Source organism: Pimephales promelas, chromosome 11 (genome assembly GCF_988280905.1).
Source record: "Pimephales promelas chromosome 11, fPimPro1.hap1.1, whole genome shotgun sequence".
In the NCBI taxonomy this organism is placed as follows: domain Eukaryota; kingdom Metazoa; phylum Chordata; class Actinopteri; order Cypriniformes; family Leuciscidae; genus Pimephales; species Pimephales promelas.
The window spans coordinates 14,232,409-14,253,390 of NC_142779.1; the positions used below are offsets into that span (position 1 = coordinate 14,232,409).

General features: G+C 36.9%; 1 protein-coding gene across 9 annotated transcripts in view; it reads right to left on the reverse strand.

The window, feature by feature from the left end:
* Positions 1-4,304: 4,304 nt before the first annotated feature.
* LOC120479474 (uncharacterized) overlaps positions 4,305-20,982 on the reverse strand; it is a 372,503-nt gene continuing 355,825 nt past the window's right edge. For 6 of the 9 annotated variants that reach the window (XR_016145528.1, XR_016145524.1, XR_016145525.1 and 3 more), the window contains 2 exons: positions 7,045-7,341; positions 4,305-5,439 (listed from right to left, as the gene is read on the reverse strand). Coding sequence is in view for 1 of the 9 variants with exons in the window: in XM_089117034.1 (XP_088973160.1) it covers positions 5,048-5,439; positions 7,045-7,095 (443 nt within the window). In the remaining 8 variants the exon portion in view is untranslated. Of the gene's footprint in view, positions 5,440-7,004; positions 7,342-20,982 lie in introns of all 9 variants that reach the window. The other 3 variants (XR_005622926.2, XR_005622925.2, XM_089117034.1) reach the window with 3 other exon arrangements.

The following is a 20,982-nucleotide window of genomic DNA, read 5'->3' on the forward strand; positions in this document are numbered from 1 at the left end:
GATGACTGTTCTGCCCCCGTGCCCTCCCCTCTACACCCATCCACACCTCCATTCACCCCACTGTTCTCCATATCGTCTGATCTCTACTATCTCAAGCTCTTTGTGCCGCAAAACATACTGTATAGGGACCAAAGTTCACTTTTGGCCAACCCTTCAAATGGTGATGGATTGAGAATATGTACAGGCCATAAACAATTTTACTATGTAACATTAGGGTATTTTGCATGCATGAACTTTTATTAAAGTGAGAACCATTCTACATGTGTCACAACTTAATCTGATGGTAAATTGTCTTCTTTAAGGGTGTTGGAAAACCCAAAGATCTTTGATAAGAGACATGATATATCATTGACACAGTTTAATTTGCAGTTGCTTTGTAAAAATACTCGTACGAGCCAATTTTCTTGCATTTGGATCTCAGCGACAGTTAATTTTGGATCCTGCACACATACATATCTAAAATATGAAAATAAAAAGAATATATAAATATACATTGGTGGTTTCAGAACAGCAGAAAGGCTAGTGGAGGTTAACAGGAGTACATTCACAATTTTGTCTGTGATACCATCTGTTAATTGTTTTTGTATGTGTGTGTATAAATCTGATTATGAATGAGAGTGAGGGAGATTGAGGGAAGCAGTTCAAAAATTCTGTAATTAAATCATTTTCCTGTCAAACTTCATTATGCAAATTAATCTTTAAGCTTTTTGTCAGGCACTGGCCTCTTAAAGAGAAAGATCTATATCTACAGGAAGTGACACTGAATCAAATCACAATTATTTAGTCTAGCCTAGCAGTAGGGCTCTAGAGATCTCGTATTATTGACGATTACAGAAAATTACACTATGAGAATTCAGGTAATTATTTCTCTGACTGCTCATTTGAACTCATTCAGCTTTTTATCCATGATCCGTCACTCATTTTACAAGGTATAGAAAATAATAATCTGCACACTTCACTTCTCAGAGTCAGATACAGATGAAATGCTTCTCTTTACAGAAATGCATGCATGTGTGTGTGTGTATGTGTGTGCGTGTGTACACCTTATGATAGAAGTTTTGTGTGTGTTGCTTAGAGGAAGGTAAAAGCTGAGGTGAGTTTGAAGGAGACCTGGTCTTAAAAACTGTGTATTTTACCCATAAAGCATTTTTACATTTTCAAAAAAAAAAAAAACGTAATTATATGATTTATAAGTTCTTTTACTCATGGGGACCAAATAAATAAATAAATAAATTACAAGGTCAAAAATTACTGGTATTTCTGTCTTTGTGGGGACATTTTGTCCCCATAACCTATAATACCAGGACCACAATCATACAATCAACAATGTAAACCAAGTTATTTAAAGCAGACAGATCATATTAAGACAATTTATCTCAATGAGTAATTGCATATGCCTTAGATTAAAAACCTGTAATTCTAGGATGTAATTATTTTATAGGACTGTAAGAAGGGCAGCTAACTGAATGAAGGGAGCTGGATGAAGATTTCATCCAGCCATCTGTAATAAAGGTGTGATTCCACAGAGATATCCACAGTATATTCTAGACATATAAGATATCTTAATTCATTACTCTCTGGGAGTTGGCAGGGATTTGATAAAAAAAAAAAAAAGATAGAAATAAAAAGTAAATGTGAGGTATTTCTTTGACTGCATATATGACTATTTAACATTATTAAAAAAAAATGTAATGAGGATGATTACTAGTAGGGTTTGTCAAGATTAATTTGAGTAATAAATAATAATAATTATTATTGATATTATTTATTTATCAGTAATGTTTTATATTATCAATAACAATAAAACAACAACTACACTCAAATGTTATTTGTAAAGCACTTTCAAAACCATAAAAAAGGACCAAAGTGCTTATAACTCATACAAACATAAAATAACAACAATGAACAACAACTTTAAATCATCTGTTGTACAGCAAACCACTCGCATTTATCACTAATCAAATCCCAAATGCCTGATAAAGTAAGTCACTTGAAGTCACACAATAACAACAACTACAACAATAATAATAATTATCATTCATAATGATGATAAATAATAATAGTTATTATTATTATTATTAGCCATCATTCTCATGCAAAGGTTGTGTTTCAGGTGTGAGAGCTTCACTGCTCTGGGTGCCTTTGGAAATGTATATGGACAATCTTCCCCAGTCACCATTGTCACTTTTATCTACTCTCCACTGTTTGATGTCAGATTAGTCCAGGAATAACTAATTTTCTATTCTTCTGAATCTAGCACACTGAGGGAACTTGTGTGTTGTAGTCCTAGGAGGCAAACAATGCTTGGAGGAGTTAAACCTAATGAAAGCCTTTGATCCTGCAAGATATTAGAGAGAACGCAGGAGGAGGGAAAACAGTCAAGTTGGCGAAAATCTGAGTCGAAATCGCAATGCAAATGATATTGAAATGTAGGGATTTTGCCTTTCTCTCATTCCATTTTTTTAAAATAATTAATAATTCCAGTTTTGTTTGTATTAGTTTTAACCTAAAATATAAAGGCTTTTCTCACAGGAGTGGCACTCCATATTCATACCACTGAAAGTGCTATTTTCAAGTTGCACAAATTAAAATGTCATAATGCTACATTATAAATATGGAGACCAAGAACAAGGGGAGGGTTAGAAAGAAAGAAATTCTAAAAAAAGAGATGAATGAGGTTTTGTTTTTTGTGTGTGTTTGTTTTGGCCGCAGCTTCTTATTTTATTATGCTAGTTTTCCCTAAAGTAAAGAGAGTTTGCTAGCTGTGTCTAAGAGGCTGTCTAATGACTGCTTTGTTAGGCTGTCAGAGTTTGTGATGAGAAGAGTCGAGAGGCAGCTGACCTAAGTGTTCAGGATGTGACAGTAAACAGATGTCATCAGAAAGTGTTCAAAGTGGCAAACACGGAGAACAATAGGACACTGCAAAGCTTGTGCACACATGTTTTCTGCAGCATCTACCACAGGACATGATGGACACAGCATCAGCTATTATTTTTTGGTTTATGGTTGATGCTGCTGGGAGAATGCAATAAGAATTAGAATATTTCACTGAAAAAAGGTAAATTTTACAAATAATTTGAAAGATTCTTCAAGTATCACAATGAATAAATCAAGACGTTTTGAATTAGAATGACTGAAATAATATTTGTAGTATTTTCTTAATCTACCTTAAGTGTTTAGTGACCCAGGACATCAATTATAACCCTCATCCTCATTCATTTTTTAAAGTTAGACATCAAAATTCTTAGCATTCCTCAGCCAATGCATTATAAACAATAAAAAATAAATAAATAAATAAATAAATAATATATATATATATATATATATATATATATATATATATATATATAAAAAGAATGCCTGTTTTGCCTTTCATTTTTTGTAAAAATTAGGGTTGCTAATGACCCGAGGTGTGTAACAGTATAAGTATACATGTATATTTTTCCTGCACAACAATAATTTAATCTTTGATGACTAAATTACATAAGGTGGCAATGTCTGATACACAAAGATGAAGTGACGTTTCACTTAAAGTTACTGCAGAATAGAAAGTATCATCAGTAAAACTTGAAATGGCTCAGCAATTTACTGCAGAGCAAGTACTGAACACTATCAAATATTAGTGTCACTGTCGCTTGATGGTGGATCTGGTGAAGAAGCTGTCTGTTTGATTTTTCAATATCAAAATATCACTTTATGATAGTTCTGAGAATATGTTTGAGATGGCGAATATGAGCCAAATACTGAATGTACTGGGAAATTGGGACAGTGATGATGGTACAAAACATCTGCTCAAACTGAACCTTTCTAAGCTCTAAAAGGGCAACAAAATAAGCTTTATTTTGTTCTTGTGTAATTGTTACTCTAATGTCAAGAAAATGTTATAATATTATCACGACAGGCTTTATGTTATCCATCCATGTTAGATATATATCCGGGTCGCTGAAGACCCGAATATGTAATAATAACATTCATGCATTTAAGGGTTAAACTGTAATAATCTTTGTTTTATTTACAATTTTTATATATATATATATATATATATATATATATATATATATATATATTACAGTGTATCTCATGAAGCTATAGTAGACATTATGCTCAAACAAGAGAACTATACTATAGCAAAAGAAAACATATTACAGATGCTCAATCAGATTGAAGCAGGTTTTTAAACATACCAAGGACAAACAAATATGATTATCACCTTGTAAAGAACTCCCTTCAGAAGATACTCTAATTACATTTACACTGCATAAGACAACAAATGAAATGTGATATAATAAAGACAAATTGTTCCCTTGTCATTGTGCTAAAGCAAATTATTAAAATATTATCTAAAATTTGTAAATTATTCATTTATTAAAAATAGAAACAGCATCTTATTTCACCCTACTTGTGCCTGACTTTTAGAATTTTACTTGAAAAAACTGCTCCCGTTACATGTTACATTTGACATCCCAAAACAATATGTACAATCTTTTTACTTTTTTGATTGGTTGATTGATTTTTACTATGTTTTAAATAAAATTAAATATCTAAAAATGTTAAATTGTAAAAAAAAAAAAAAGATATACATTGTTGGTATAACCCCTTCTGGCCTATGTTTGAAAACCCCTGGGTTAGAAGCATTATTAGATATTAACATATGGGATCAGTATCCCAATGAAAGTTGACCATTTCTCTGGTTTCTTTGTACAGGAGTTTGTTTGTTCAAGTATTTGAAATTGGTCTATTTGAACCGGCCTGAGGGGCTCAGCTAGCTAGACTGATAAAGTGCAGGCCTGTTGCCTGGAGGTTGTTGAGAATGGACTCCCCCGTCCCGTCCCCTCCCCTCCCCTCCCCGCTTTTTTATTCCTTCCCCTCAGTTTCTCTGCCTCAATCTCAAGCAAAGCAAATAAAGAGATGTTGAGGAGGTGGCAGGATGGCAGGCCCCCCAAATGTAAAGTTTGCGCAATCACTCAGATACAAGTGGCACCGCTAAAAATTGCCCTCATACATCAGCTTATGGTTTACAGGCGCTGACAGAAAGGACGTTGAAAGGTCAGAAGGAAAAACATATAGATGTGTCAAAGCCTGCGCTCAGGGCAGCAGGACTGCAGGATGATGGGAAGTGAGATGAGCTCTGAGGGACTGAAGAAGTGCTTGATGGGGCAGGATTCGTTTCTCTCTCCCTCCCCTCTCGGTTTCTAAAGGAAAGCGGCGTGCAGGCGTCAGCACCAGAGACCAGGTACAGTTGGGCTGTAACCTCTCCCGCCGACCCCTCGTGACAAGACAGATAGCTCCATTCATCTGCAGCTGAGCAGCAGCGCGCCGCGGCATTTTTCAACCCCTGCCCAGGATGGATCTGCTCGCCAGGAGGAATGTCACCAGCCTGAATGCCCTGATCTGTCACGAGTCCACCATCCTCACCCGAATCACAGCACGGCAGACAGGCTGAGAGAGAAACGGAGGAGAGATAGAGACGAGCGAGTCAGACGATGACCGTTTGCCAGAAATGACAACAGATCATATAAACGACGATCTGCCTTTGGTGACCACGCGCTTCCTCAAACGCAAAACGAGTGAGCTGCTTTCAATCTGTGACAGTGATTGTAAAACATATTGTTGAAAATGATTTTGGCGCTGCAATTGCATACTGATGCTATTAAGCTCCAGTGAAGGACAGTGAAGGGATGGAGAATTTATCGGGCTGGTTGTTATCTTGCACTTTGCGCAACAGCTTCCATATTGATCACTGTTTACAGATATAATCACTCTCAGATTCATTTTTCATCAGTATGGCCTTCTGTATTGATTTGGTTTTACTCATGTCTCTCTATAAAGCCCCAGCATGAGTGCAAAACCCAGGGAGAGAATGAGTGTGGCTCATATTTATGTATGATTGCGTGTGTGTTCGTGTGCGTGTTCATTCAGGCTGTAATTCTGTTATGTTTTATGAGATATCGCTCTTTGTTTCTTTGTTAGCGTACAATGCAGCACAAAGGCTTCCTCTGGAGGAAATACAACCACTTGAAAAGAAAAATGTGATGGCAAAAACAAGTGGTAATGTTGGTAAGCACAAAATCAGAACAGATGCTTATACTGATAGATATACTGTATGGACAGAGAAGTCAGTTATATAATTGTTCTCTTTTTTCTCCTTCTATCTTATAGCTGTCCTGATAAATTGACCTAAATCTATACCTACATACTGTTTAAAAGTTTGGGGTCAGTAAGATTTATTTTTAAATAAATTAATTAATACTTTTATTCAGGAAGGATTCAGGGATTCCGGAATGTGTTCAATATTCAAGAAGAAATATTTATTATCAGAATGATTTCTGAAGGATCATGTGACACTGAAAACTAGACTAATGAGGCAGATGAAAATTCAGCTTTGCCATCACAGGAATAAATTATTTTAAAATACATTAAAATAGAAAACATGTCTTTTAAATTGCAATAATATTTCACAATATTACAGATTTCACTGTAATTGTTCAAATAAATAAACACAGCCTGTGAGCATATGAGACACAAAAAGCGTCCTTGTTAAAGTGTAATTAAACACTTAAGTACTGAATAATACTAATTAACTATAGGGTTAAGTTTTGATTTAGGGTTAGTTGCATGTAATTATGCATCATTTATCGGTATTACTATAGTAACTACATGCAATGCATAACAAGGATTCTGTAAAGTGTTACTAAAAATGTCTAGGTGGCATTTCAAACATCTATATTAAAACATTGGCCGATTGTGTCCATAAGGTGTAAAACTTTTAAGCAATTTAAACTTTGTTTCCTCCAAAACGTTCAAAGGCTTTGATCTGCCAACTTTCAATATTTGCCTTCATAAACTATTATTTTCCATTTAAAAACGAGTTATGATTTGCTTTAAATTGCAGCTTTAATTGCGTCCTTAAATTCTGATTCAAATTGCAATTCTGTATCCCGTTTGCTTCCTCGATTCAAATTCAGGATTTTAAATTAACCATTTAAAATGCATTCTCACCTCACCTGCAAATATAGATGCTCAGAGTTTTGAATATAAACTCACATTCAGCCATTCGTGTGATTCTGTGATTGGATCCACCAGGGTCCTTAATTGCTGCTGGGACACAGGTGGACAAGAGAAGACAAAAAGAGACAGTAATAGTGTGTAGAATAAGAGGCTGTTTTTCTTGACATAGACACATTCCTCATACTTGCTTTTTTTTCTGAACGGGCTTGTCTGTCATGTGCCTCTGTTCCATCTGTGCTGTTGTTACGTGGGGGTTTATGTCCCATTTGAATATGTGACTATCTCTCTCATAAAATGCACTTTGTGCTTGTCCTGGTTCATTAGCCGAATAAGCTGCATAAGGACAGCATGAGGAGAGGACAGCAAAGGAGAACGGAGAGGACAAGAGATGAGAGGACACATGCAAAAGCTGACATAATGCTGATTTCAATCCACATGAGAAAAAGCAGCCGAGGCCACATCTGGAAGCTGAGCGGGGCAGCAGTGCAAGAGCTGAGCTCAGGCTGGGCTTCACTGGCCCACAAGCACATGCCCATTTTATGCGCTGTTGAGGACTCCTAAGGAGGAAGGAGGGGCAAATACACAAACTCAGGGCTGCTCCTGTCTGTACTGTGGCTATTTGCGGACATCTATGCCCTCCAGTCAACATAACTAGCCTGCAGACCAAGTGTGTGATAAGTGTTTTCACTTCAACACTCACACACAGTATGGGTGGATAAAAGCATCAGTGGCCTCATTTGCTCAAGCCCCCCTTCTCCTTGCAAAATTAAAGAATCGGTTCCCTTTTTATTTATGAGTGTGAATTTGGATCAAATTACCCCCAACCCACAGGAAAATAATTCAACACAGGCAAAGCATTCTGGGAACTGAAGTCTCCTTCCATCTTGTTGTGTATACATATAGATACATGTATATATATATATATATATATATATATATATATATATATATATATATTACATGATGCTTTTTTAAGGCTACGAATGTAAATGCTTATGTTAGAACATAGCAGAATAAAGATGAGTAACTTAGCTTTTTTTTTCTCACTTCCGCCATTGAGATAGCATATAAACGGCTATTCTGTCAGTGAAAGACTATGTACATGTTCGTTAGCTTTGCTATTATAAAGCTGTGGAGTCGGTCTTGCAATTTTTTATTTTTTTTGTATAGGCCTATTTAACCCTTGATCAAATTAATTAAGAGTCGCTCGTCTTGCAACAATGTGTAATGTTTTATGTGTTTATTGTGTGGGTTGCATTACTTCATGTTAATAGCTAACAGAAAAGGCAGTAGCAATAATAAATATAGGATATCTAATATCGGAAAAAAAGTCCCCATACCTACCTAGTGCCCACCCATTGAAAATAAATGCCCCCCTGCTAAAAGCGGTCTGAAGCCGGCTCTGTATATATATATATATATATATATATATATATATATATATACCAAATACATAATTAATATATATATATATATATATATATATATATATATATATATATTATTTATTAAATAAAATATATATTTATTAAATAAATTAAATATATTCAATTACCCATGCACACCTGCGGGTGTTTAGGAGAAAGGACCAAAAAAACTAAAAAAAAAAAAAAAAAAAAAAAAAATCTAAAACAAAAGAAAGAATCAAAAACGTTTTTCAAATAACATCCATCCATGCATCCATCACCTTCAAATGCCAGCTTTGCCAACCTGATTTTTAAAAATTGTGATTTTCAAGTTAGAAACAACATTAATACCCAGTGTTGTTCTTTTTTAAAACAAATATGAAATATAATCAAATCTAACAATTTGTATGTTTTCATCTAATTTTTAAAGAAAATTTTAAATGTTGCCATAGCAACTAACTGAACGATACCATGTTGTCATGTTGTGGCACAATGGCAAGAAGCTGTAGACACGACAAAGCGACCGATGCAAATCCATTTTAAATCGCACAAGCGCTTCGAGTACATCAGAAATAGAATGGGATATTACTGTCTGGAATTTGTTGTGTTTCATCACGCTGTACCTCATCCAGTGTAGACAGCATTACTTTTTATAATGAGCTTTTTATGCTTTTATCACGTTGCATTGTGCCACTTATTGCATCTGGTGTAGACACGGTGTCAAATATTAAAATTCCCTAAACTGAAAGAAAAATTTTAATGAAGCTAAATAGAAAAATTATTAAAAAAAAAAAACATATACAATTACCAAAACAAATAACAAAATTACTAAACCTAAAATGAATACAAATATTAATATAAATAATACGAAAATAACATGTTAATTAGATTTTCTTAATCAAATCTGCATCATATTTGCTAAATCAATTTAAATTGAGACTTGAATTAGAATTTAAATGGCAATCTCAGTTACATTTTACGTTCGTGTTAAGATATTTAACAGCGTGATGGATAGACATTAGAAGGTGGCACTAATCATGACGAAAGATTTAGCGCTGCTCCTCAAACACATTCAAACTGGCATTCAGAGTAGGCGAAACTGATTGGATTCCCTTTTCCTTTACACTTCAGTGAAACCAGACCACATTTAGATGTCAACCTGAGACTCGTGAATATGGACTTTCAAACTCCTGCAGAAGATGTTAAACTGCCAAGGCACTGCCACATGACTCTATTCTCAAATACTGTACATGTACACCACTCACATATACAAGTGTGCATTTACAGCAACGTTGTTTATACCAGTTTGATTTGATGGTTATGTTGGGCAGCTTTTACTTTCCAAACTTTGCAGCCAATAAACAACGTTCTTTGAGCTTTGAGATTAATACATCCATGAATAGTCTGGCGGTGATTGTCTGAAAAATAAACTTTGTTGCGACTTTTTGCAAAGTGTTTATTATGGCAGAGGGGAGAGTGTGTGTCTGGGAAGGGAAGGGGAGGTGAAGAGAGGGAAAAAGAGGGATTTATTTATTTGGTTTGATTTTCACTCCTAATCTTCCCTTGCTCATGCAAATGGAGCGAATACGGAAGGTGGCGTAGTTATCTTTCTTTACATCAATAAATAAAAGGCTCCAGTAGACCACAGGACCCAGCTAATTTTCCAAACCAGTGAAGAGGCTTTTATATGGGGAACACCTCTTCCATCCCACCTCACTCTTTCACTCGCTCTCACTAAAAGCTCCGCCTCTTTCATTTCCATTGCTGTTTCATCTGGGTTTTTTTTTGCCTTCTTTGCCACCCACTCATCATCTGGTGTGTGTCTGTCTGTGTGTACGTCACATATCCTCTAGTGTATGTTGGATGGAGTGATGGCCTTGTAGACCTGTGCTGGATTTGGATCATGTTCCTGTTAGGTAAGAGGGCGATGTATTAAAGGCCAAGCTGTAATCTCCTCTGTTCCATCTAATCTCCTCATATTAAGCTTCTCCTGGACGATAAGATGGCTGGGCCTCCACCTTGGCCGGACAGCTGACGGCCAGCTCTAACTACAGCACTGGACCCGGGATGACACACCCACACACATAAAACTCTCTTGAGAGGAGATTAATTGCTCTAAAATTAAGCCTGTGTGTGTGCTGTGACCTTTAGGGTCACTTTCCTTCGGTATGATGAAGCACTGTGGTCCTTCAGTCCTTCAGTATGACCCAGCTTCCCTCATATAGCACCATCTGCAGTGCAAAACACTCAGCCACACCAACTGGCCTTCAGAGCAGGTGGATCACAGGAACAAGTAAGCTTGTGTGTGAGAAAGAAAAACTTATACAATACTCTTTGCCATTATGTGAATACATTCATTTCAATAGTTCAGGAAGGACGTAGAGAAGATAAAAGCAAAAGTTTATGAATTGACGCTCTCTCTTATGATCAAACCTTGAGAATATGAGAATTGGATGCATTCTTGCTTGATTTTAAAGTATCACGACTCTTTCACAGTCTCTAAACAATCTTCAAAAGAGTTGGAAGCAGTTGTTTTTTTTCAGAACATATATGGTGCATATGTGTGATGTAGTAGCAGTAGTAGTTATTTTATAAACCAATATCCCTTCTCTTTACCTGTATATCTCCTAAGATTGTTCAACAGCACCAAACAGGCAAGCAAGTGCCTTCCAATCATTCTGTCTTACACATACACCTTAAAACACACACAAATGCTTTCTAGACATGTAGCATGATACAAAGGACATTGCACTATTGCAGCTTTGAATAGCCTTCGGTTCGCTCTGCGGCCCACTCATGGTCTCTCTTTTATTTTTATGTGTTTTGCAACTGGATTCCTGCGCAGGCAACCCAAGAATGTGATGAAAAGTGTCGAATCTCTGGCCAGGCCACATGCATGCAGACATAAACAGAGTGCCTAATGACACTCAGGCCTCGCTACTCGGCCACTTTCAACTCAGCCCTAAACACTAGCAGCTGGGCCGAGGTGGCACCAGAGATGTTTATTGGGGGGCTTTAGCCCATCAACTTATTGTCAACAGTTCAAGAGCTTGTCAGCGGAATCACCAGATGTGTAGCGAAGAGAAAGAGAGAGGGTAAAAAAGAACAGGAAAATCAGAAAAGCTCCATGTGTCTGCCTAAAGCTCTTGGAAATCTAGTGCTGGTGTAGTCATCCCAAATACTGTTTCTCTGACTTTTTATTTTTTATTAAAGCTATGCTTCTGGGGGTCTCATCAAAAAATGATATGGTGCAAATCATGTTCTTAGTTTAAAAACATGACATTAAAAAAGAGAGGGAGAGAGAGGAGAGCAAGAAAAATAAATCAATTATATTTTAATTTTTTAAAAAAATATTTAATTCACAATTACCCTCGCGCACCTGCAGGTAATGGATAGGCGTAAAGGAGAAAGGGCCAAAAAAGTCAGAAATCAAAAACAAAAGACAGAATCAAAAACGTTAAACATGTTTTAATTTTCTTTTTTGAAAATGTTAAAATTATATGTCAATTTTAATATTTTTTATGATTTAATTTTTGGCTATTCATCAACTCATAAAACCCCCTGCAGTTCCCTCCTGAATGGCAGCTGAAACCCTGAACTGGAGCTTCAGTAATGTATTTACAGAGTAATGCTTAAAAGGAAATTTTTAATTAATAACTATAATGTGTCGTTGCAAGCACCTATGCAAAAAAGTAACATACTGTAAATTTTAACCTATAACGGCATCAATATGCAAGAAGGTGGTGAAAAGTCATTGTCTATATGAATCATTGAACTGAATCATTCAGAAATTAAACAAGTGACTATAGGTGAATCATTGGCTGCATTAGAAATCACATACAGGCAGGAAAGAAGACCAACAAACAGTATGTGAAAAGTGTAGTATATCCGGTTGACACTACTTCCGGATTGATTCTGAAATGTGGATATGATGGACACTTAACTATCCCATGAGGCCATGGGGGATGAGTTGTAAATGGAAGTAAAGCGATGCAACTGATGCTTAGGTCACAGCATGAAAATGACAACATGGACAATTAAATTTAGATTACATATTGTACATTACAGAACATATTTTTCTAGCAGACACAAAGTACATTTTTAATTCAAAATAAATTCTACTTTGAGAGTATGGGATTTCGGAAGTAGCCAGCAATCATTTACTCAACAGATTTGTTCAACAACATTGATTAATTCAGAAATTTGTGCATTGTGCAGAGATGTATTTGAATTTAATATGGGTTTATTTTGAAACTATCTCCACTGCCACAGACAAGGTAGCAGCAATATGGTGTCTAAATTGCACTTTACTCAATATTAAATATGTATCGTTTAAATATATACACATTGATGTAGCAGTGATATTGATGTTAACCAGCCACATCACAGCAAAATGAATCTCTCCGAAAAGAAACTGAAAAGGAACTGCTCTCAGCAGGCTGTTCCACAATACGCCTTCACGTCCAGATGAGCATAATATGATTTGTATGTGTGTCTGTTTTAATCGCTCGAGCTAAATGAGAATTTAATTGCTTTGCCACCATTTTTTTTTTTGCATCCAGCCACACAGAGGCTCTGGCCACCTCACACACGTCCCTAAAGCGCCACAATCCCTAAAATGAGTTTGTTCTGTTTATACGTTAGAAGCCCAGTAAACAAATAAAGCAAATAACAGGAGGGAAGTAGTGATTTACCGCATTTGTTTCCCAGCAACCCCCACCCCAAAAATCTCCTGTTTTGCAACATTAGCCAATGTTTACCAAAGTTTAGATAATCTCATTTGCATATTAAATGTGATTAGCACAGTTCATTGTCAGGATTACGCTTATTGGGTTATACAGTCACGTAGCATGAGTGGATGGATAGATCCGTGTTTGGGGCGTAGCGACCAGCAGCGTACCCAACTATGCTAATTCGAATACCTATGTAAATGAAGTAAATTGTAAATAGTCATTCTGCACATTTTCCATCACACACACTTTCTTGACTGCTAAAACACACATGCCCATTTATGATCAGCCCATATGTCTTCCCTCAGATCATTTCTTGGTCGTAAAGATGCAAATGAAAGACATAAGGAGACAGAAGACAAAAGCACTTTTCTAGAAACTAGTGTATTTTTCTAAAGCCAGTTTTAGAACCCAGTGTTTTATCCAAGTAAAACACATTTAATTTATGGGCTAAGATTTCAAGGCTAATGTTTTGCACACATGCTCCTCTGTATTAATGTTGTCTGCACTTGAACTGTTGTCTTTGCAACTGACCCATGGCTTACTAGAAGAAATAAGCCAATACTGGCCCTTCACAGCAATTTCACACTTGAAAGAAAAGAAAATGAGAGCGATGGAAAGGTGTACTGAATTACACAAATTAACAGAAGCAAAACTGGATTTGATATTAAATTGTGATATAAATGATGCACCAATGCATTGGGGAACTATCAGTATTGGTTGATAAAATCAATATCAGCCATTTATGTCCTATCAGTCAAAAAAGGGGAAGAAAAAGGCCCTGGACTTGAACTAGAAATAAAATGTCTCTGGTCAGAAGTATATCGAAATGAAACTTGAATCTTTGAGAGATAGGTCGAGAAAGTGTGCATGCTTTTGAGTGTGTGAGAGAGGGCCACAGCTGTGGTCGTTTCTCTGGCGACCCTGTGGCCCTGTGTCCCCTGTGCGGGCTTCCTTTTCACATCTGCTACAGCTGGAGAACAGCGTATCACACACTTTGCACCTGAAGGCACTCATACGCACACATACACACACACTCACAGATGCATGAACACACTCACACATGGTTGACCCGAAGTCTCAGAGCCCTTAGCAAGCCCATGTGTCAACTCTGGGCACACTTCGCCCTTCTGTAATATATATATATATATATATATATGTGTGTGTGTGTGAGAGAAAAAAATGTGTAAATTTTGTATAGTATAGCTGGGTCAATCTTCAACTTTTCATTAGTTCATGTTTTAGTTAAATAATGTTAATTAATGAACCTTATTGCAATGTGTTACCGAAAACACACTAACTAGTTTAACTTATCACAACAACAGTGTTGCATACTGTCCATGCTACAAAAGGACAATGTCACTATTAACATTTCCATTAACATAAACAAAAGTGTTTATTTCACTTTTCGTTAAGATCGAATTTCTAAAATTTAAATGTTAATATTTTAAGATCTGAAAATGTACACAATTCATATTAATTAGTTATATAATTTACACTATTAATGGCATTTAACCTGCTTGCTCCCGAGCCTCTCTCCTTTTTATATACAGTCTATGCGACGGCACTGCAGCTAACGACATGGGAGTCTGATAAAACCCCAAAAACAACCTGCCTCCAGCACAACACACACTCCAACACAAACTCCACATAAATATAAAAAAATAAAGCAAAACAAAAATGTATCTGCTGACAAAAAGGCAGGCCAAACGTGAATCGGATCGACTAAATAATGGTAAACTGTAGTGATGCACCGATGTGAAAATTTGTGGCCGATACCGATAAGCGATATTAACATTGCTGTTATGGTCGATACCGATATTTACCGATGTCGATATCCCTGTATAGAAAACACATAGCGAGGATTAGGGCTGCACGATATTGGTAAAAAATGACATTGTGATATTTTATTTTTCTGCGATATATATTGTGATATAAAAACAATTTCACCAGATTACTTGAATTGCTCTATTTGGAAAGAATGAATCATTCTAGAATGACTGGGGTAGTTTTGTCATGGAGTATATCCACAGAAACTAATATTAATAGAATGTTATCAAAATTTGTTAACATTCTATTAATCTATTAACCTTACACTTTACAATAAGGTTCCATTTATTAAAGTGTTCATTTAATGTACACTTTAATAAATGGAACCTTATTGTAAAGTGTTTACGATTTATGTATCTTGAGCTCAGTGTTGGACAGATCAGTTGTTTTAACCATTCATTAAAGTGAACCGGTTCAAAGGAGTCATTAGTTCGCGAATCGGACGTGTCATTAACGGAACCACGGCACACGTTGTGATTATCCAGGCAGTTTAGAACATCGCACGAGATTTGTCTCGACCTATTTTTACAGTCTATGGTCTCGACAGTCGACACAGAAAACATTTCATCAACACGATAGATTTTTTTTTTTTTTTTTTTGGTTTATTGAAAGTGTGGTTTCACAATTCACAACCAGTAGTTCAGAAGAAAAAAACTTCGGTCTTCCGACCTTTTACCATCGTGTATTCTCAAAGATATTCAGTCAACTCAATTCATAAACATGCGTGAGGGAGGGAGGGAGAGAGAGAGAGAGCAAGACATTTTGAAGACGGCGCGCGGGACCGGTGCTTTCACTCTTGTTCCCTCCGTTAAACAAGGGAAAGACATTTTGAAGACGGCGCGCGTGACCGGTGCTTTTACTCTCTCTTGTTCCCTCCGTTAAACAAGCGAAAGACATTTTGAAGACGGCGCGCGTGACCGGTGCTTTTACTCTCTCTTGTTCCCTCCGTTAAACAAGGGAAAGACATTTTGAAGACGGCGCGCGTGACCGGTGCTTTTACTCTCTCTTGTTCCCTCCGTTAAACAAGCGAAAGACATTTTGAAGACGGCGCGCGTGACCGGTGCTTTTACTCTCTCTTGTTCCCTCCGTTAAACAAGCGAAAGACATTTTGAAGACGGCGCGCGTGACCGGTGCTTTCACTCTCTCTTGTTCCCTGAGTTAAACAAGCGAAAGACATTTTGAAGGCGGCGCGCGTGACCGGTGCTTTAATTGACTCTCGTTCCCTCAGTTAAACAAGCGCAGCAGTCACTCATCTACATCACTTACCGGTCAAATATGGCTTTGGCGGGACAAAAATACGCATTAGGAAGGCTGGCAGAAAACAGCTCACCAGTTCCAGTCTTCGTGCGCTTGATGTTTAAACGCACTTGCGCTTTTAATACGCGTGCAAAAACAAACATCCCCGCCCCCACGCACGTCAAAATACACAGGGAATGATCATCGGCCTGTTCACATCGGCCCTATTTTGACATCGGAACGATACCGATGTGTAAAAAATTGACCAAATCGGCCGATATTATATCGGCGGCCGATATATCGTGCACCACTAGTAAACTGTAATGAAATAGCAAAGTAAACTACAACAACACACTGTAAAAAATAATCCTGTAAAAAAACGGTAAACTACAGGCAGCTGTGGTAACCAGCATCATACTGTAACAACATCATACTGTATTAGAGCATATAGCTGTTAAATTAAAGTTTTATACTGTAGTTGACAATACAGTATTTAGCTGTTAATTTCAAACACAGTGACACACATGCTGTGTGATGCTTTCTCCGGTGTGTTGAAAGTCTCAGTGTGGCCGTTACCATGAGTGTTCGCTCGTGTTCGAGCACGCGCAAGAAACGAGCGCTCTTGTAAAAATTGGTTGCAATCTGAAACACCACCGATAGAGGGCGCTAAAAAATACATATAGTACCTTGGAAGGATTCTTTGATGAACAGAAAGTTCAAAAGAACAGCAACAGCATTTATTTTGTGATACTAAAATGTATTTACTGAATGTTTTACAAAAGTGCAACAAAATGCTGCATTAGTTGAATAAACTCCCAGCCACCATCACAGTGCTGAGTAATTGAACACTTGCTGACAGTTTCAGACAGCATATCTTTTGTTTTCCCAAAACACAATACAAACACATTTTGTAGATGTTCAATACAAATGATATAATACAAAAATGTGTATTGAACAATGAAACTAAATCTGTGAGGATACTTAAAAAAAAAAAAAAAAACATTATCACACACAGAGAAGGAAAGTTCCCAGCCCTGTTCCTCCAAGCAGCAATGGTGCTAGACTGGCACATTAACTCCTCTTGACCCTCTATTCTCACCTGTAATAAAGCAGAGGACAGGCCCCCACTCTTCATGCACACACATACTCATTTCTACTCCACACCCAGCAGAGAACAGAGCAATGGGCTTGAGAATATCCATGCTCATTAGCCCAGCTTCTGTCTCCACATAGTCTACTGTGTGAAGTCTCAGGTGGCACACAAGGCAGATGAAAGTGTGGAAAAGCGAGAGTAAGATATGAGACATTGAACCAGTGGTGTGGGCGCCAGCTGCTCAGGTTTAGTGTGTGTATATGTGTGAAGGTGGATGGAGAGGGGCCATCAGTTCACAGCCTGTGAACCTCTCATTAGACTCTTTCTCACCAATACTTGAGCTGAGTGAGGAGGGTGGGGGAAACTGTCAGTACACATGATCACAGGCCTCGCCTCTACACACACACACACACACAAAATAACAAACGTCACACTCATTACGCACACAAGCGTGTGCCGAGCTGGCACTCATGGAGCGGGACCCTTGAATGCTTTATTTCTCTCTACTCCCCTCTCTGCCCTCCCTCTATGTGCTAAAGCTAAATCTGATAATCAGGAGAGACGGGCTGGTAGAACGTGAGCTGAGCGAGTTCCTGAGAGATGATTTTAGAGTGTTCAATTTGTGTGGTAATAATCTGCGTGACCTCACAACACAGGAAGATCATATCAGCCATTCTCCCAATTCTCACCCAAAACAGACCACTGGGACTCAGAAGCATCTTGCTCTGCTTGATTTCTGATTTGGGAAAAAAAAAAATCGGATAAAATAAAATATTTTTAAAAATAAATAAATAAATACATACAGAAATATCTTTAAAAGTTTTAGCACAAAAAGTGTGTCAAAAAAAAGCGTTTGTTTTCATTTAATTTCACGTTTCCACTTTCAAAAGTTCAATATTTGACTCAAAAGGAGAAATCATTTCTTAATTGGTTTCAGGAATACATACGGTATCAAAACAGACAAATTCAAAACAGGAATTCAGACCTTTATTACTTCAGTCATGTAAAGTTTTCATGGCAAGAGGTTAGACATTCATTAGAATGCTTAGTCCAAAAATGTGTTATTGATGGATTTTATCTGTTTACATCAGATTTTTATCAAGCATGTCCATTCCGACTTAAATTTTGCAGCACGAAGAGCATGTCAGCAATGAAAGCTGTAAATGTAAAGTGCTAAAAAGATAACTGAGTTTGTCTACAAAATCTATAAAAGTACAGAAATGAGGCTGCAAAGGATGACAATGACCTAAACACTCACAAGCGCTATTTCAGCACATTTAGCGCTTGGTTAAACTGGATAGCATGTGTTTATTGAATAAAATGCCGGCTTTGTGCTAAAATAAAACATGCAAAAGTGACAACTGTTCACCTTTGTGCGCACTTTATGTTCTCACAGTAAAACTGGATATGTGTATCCAGTAAACGGTATGGGGCAGTATGTGTGTGTTTTTTGGAATAGAGATGTCTGTGGTCTCTATCTCTCTCTCTCTCTCTCTCAGTTATTGATCGTCCAGCACTTTGAGAACAAAGAGTTAATCCTTAAAAGGCCAAACAGCACAGATTCCTTCGCAGTCATGAAAGTTTAAAATGTCTTCTTTTTTTTGTTTGGCCCTATGAGACGTGTTCTCAGTGTTGCTGGCTGTGTGACCTGGGGCTCAATGGAGATCCAATACCCAACCCTATTCATCCTACATTCAACCAGTCAATACCTATTATTAGATACTGTTGGCCTATCCACCCAGTTATGGCACAGAAAAGTAGGTTTTCAGATTGGCTGGTGGAGGAGGGGAGAGTAGAAACTCCACCCTATCCAATACTCTCTCTCTGTCTCTCTCTCAGGCCTGGATCAGCTTTAATTGAACTGCATAATATATAGCGGACTCAATCATGATCCCAGCTCAAACATTCCTGATTATTAGGGGTAATTTAATTGACAGAGCTTGGGTCTGTACAACATTTTACAATTGATCTTCCTTATTATTATTATTGGTTACACTTTATTTTGATAGTCCACTTTAGACATTCTACTATAAGTAACTTTGCAACTACATGTCAACTAACCCTCATTAGAGAAGGGGTCCAAAACCCTGAAGAGTTTAGCTATAACCGTAATTAAATAGACTTGATCCAGCTAATCTGTAGGCAATTTGTAGGCAGGGTTTGCGTACAAAGGTACCTCAAAAACTGATTTCGAATAGGCTTCTGTGGCAACGTAATACTTTAATTCTTCAAGAGCAAAATAGAGCGAGCTTTGGTGTAAATAAGAGCAAAATAGAGCGAGCTTTGGTGTAAATATAACAAATATTTAATTTCTACAATAGTAATTTCTGGCTTGAAATTACATTAAAAGTGGAAAACATTGGTCAAAAAAATGTACAATTAAACACAAAGTGACACAACCCACAACTTTTAGACGTCATCTTTGTTTTTTCATACAGCTGTCACATTATGAAAAGCACATGATTGTGGGATATCAAAGGCAGCGAATGATACATCTATGCTGCCTTCAAAAATCGATTAGATGAAGGTATCTCAGGAGACGAAGATGAAGGTATCTCAGGAGACAGGAAGTGAAGCTAACATTGGATTTGGACATGCCTTGATGCCTTCCTACCTTGGATTACATCCTCTGAAGGCAGCTTTTTAAGCGTTCAGATGCGTGTTGGAGCAGGGTTGCAACTGAACTCTTCAGGGCTGTGGTTCTCTAGGAACTGAGTTGTGCACCCTTCCATTATAGTATTAATAGACTGTTAGGTTAGGGTTAGTAGAATAAGTTGTAATGTAGTTGCAAAGATAGTCAGTAGACTATCTAGTCAGTAGACTGTGTTGTTGGGTGACGATCAAATTAAAGTGTCAGCAGCAATTAACCCTCTGAGGTCCTAGGGTGTTTTGGGGGTCCTTGAGATGTTTTGAGATGCCCTTACATTTGTGATTTTTTTCAGTTGCTTATAAACCTATTAATGGCACAGGTGAAATTACAGTATATTTAGCTGAAAGAGGGCTACCATAATATGTGAGCTACATGTATGTACATGTTTGTATTTTTGAGAGAATATTGTTGATGCATGGTTATTGAAAAAACTAAAAACGAAAGTTTCTGAAATAAGGCCACAAAACACAAACGAAAAACATCCCGCCTAATCATTCACATCAAAATATAAATGAAAGTCAAAAAAACATTTTTAGTCATACGTGGAAACAAATTCTGGTCAAATAGGTTATATGGGCAATTGTATAGAATTGGTTCAAAGTTAGAGTTGGAAATCTTGAAAAGAAAATTAATTTTCCATATAAAGTATTATCTTCAAAGTAGGCCAATACATTTTATCATACATATTTCAAAGCTTACATTTTATAACAGTTGATTAGTTTATTTTTGAAAAAAACATACTATATATTTAACATATGAGCAGAAACTGTCTAACTAAAGCTTATTTGATGTCTATTTTATAGTAAAACCTTTATAATCTGTTTCGTCTATAACATTAGGCTATGCATCCGTGCGTTCGTCCATTCACACACCCAGACACCCGATTCATATTTAAGCAGACAGTCAACTGCTAATGAGAGTTAGCTGACATTTTAGCTAACTGTGATTTTGTATGTACATTTATGAAATACATAACTTAGACAGTTACCCCTGATAACAGATCACTCTAAATTGTAATATGCACTCATA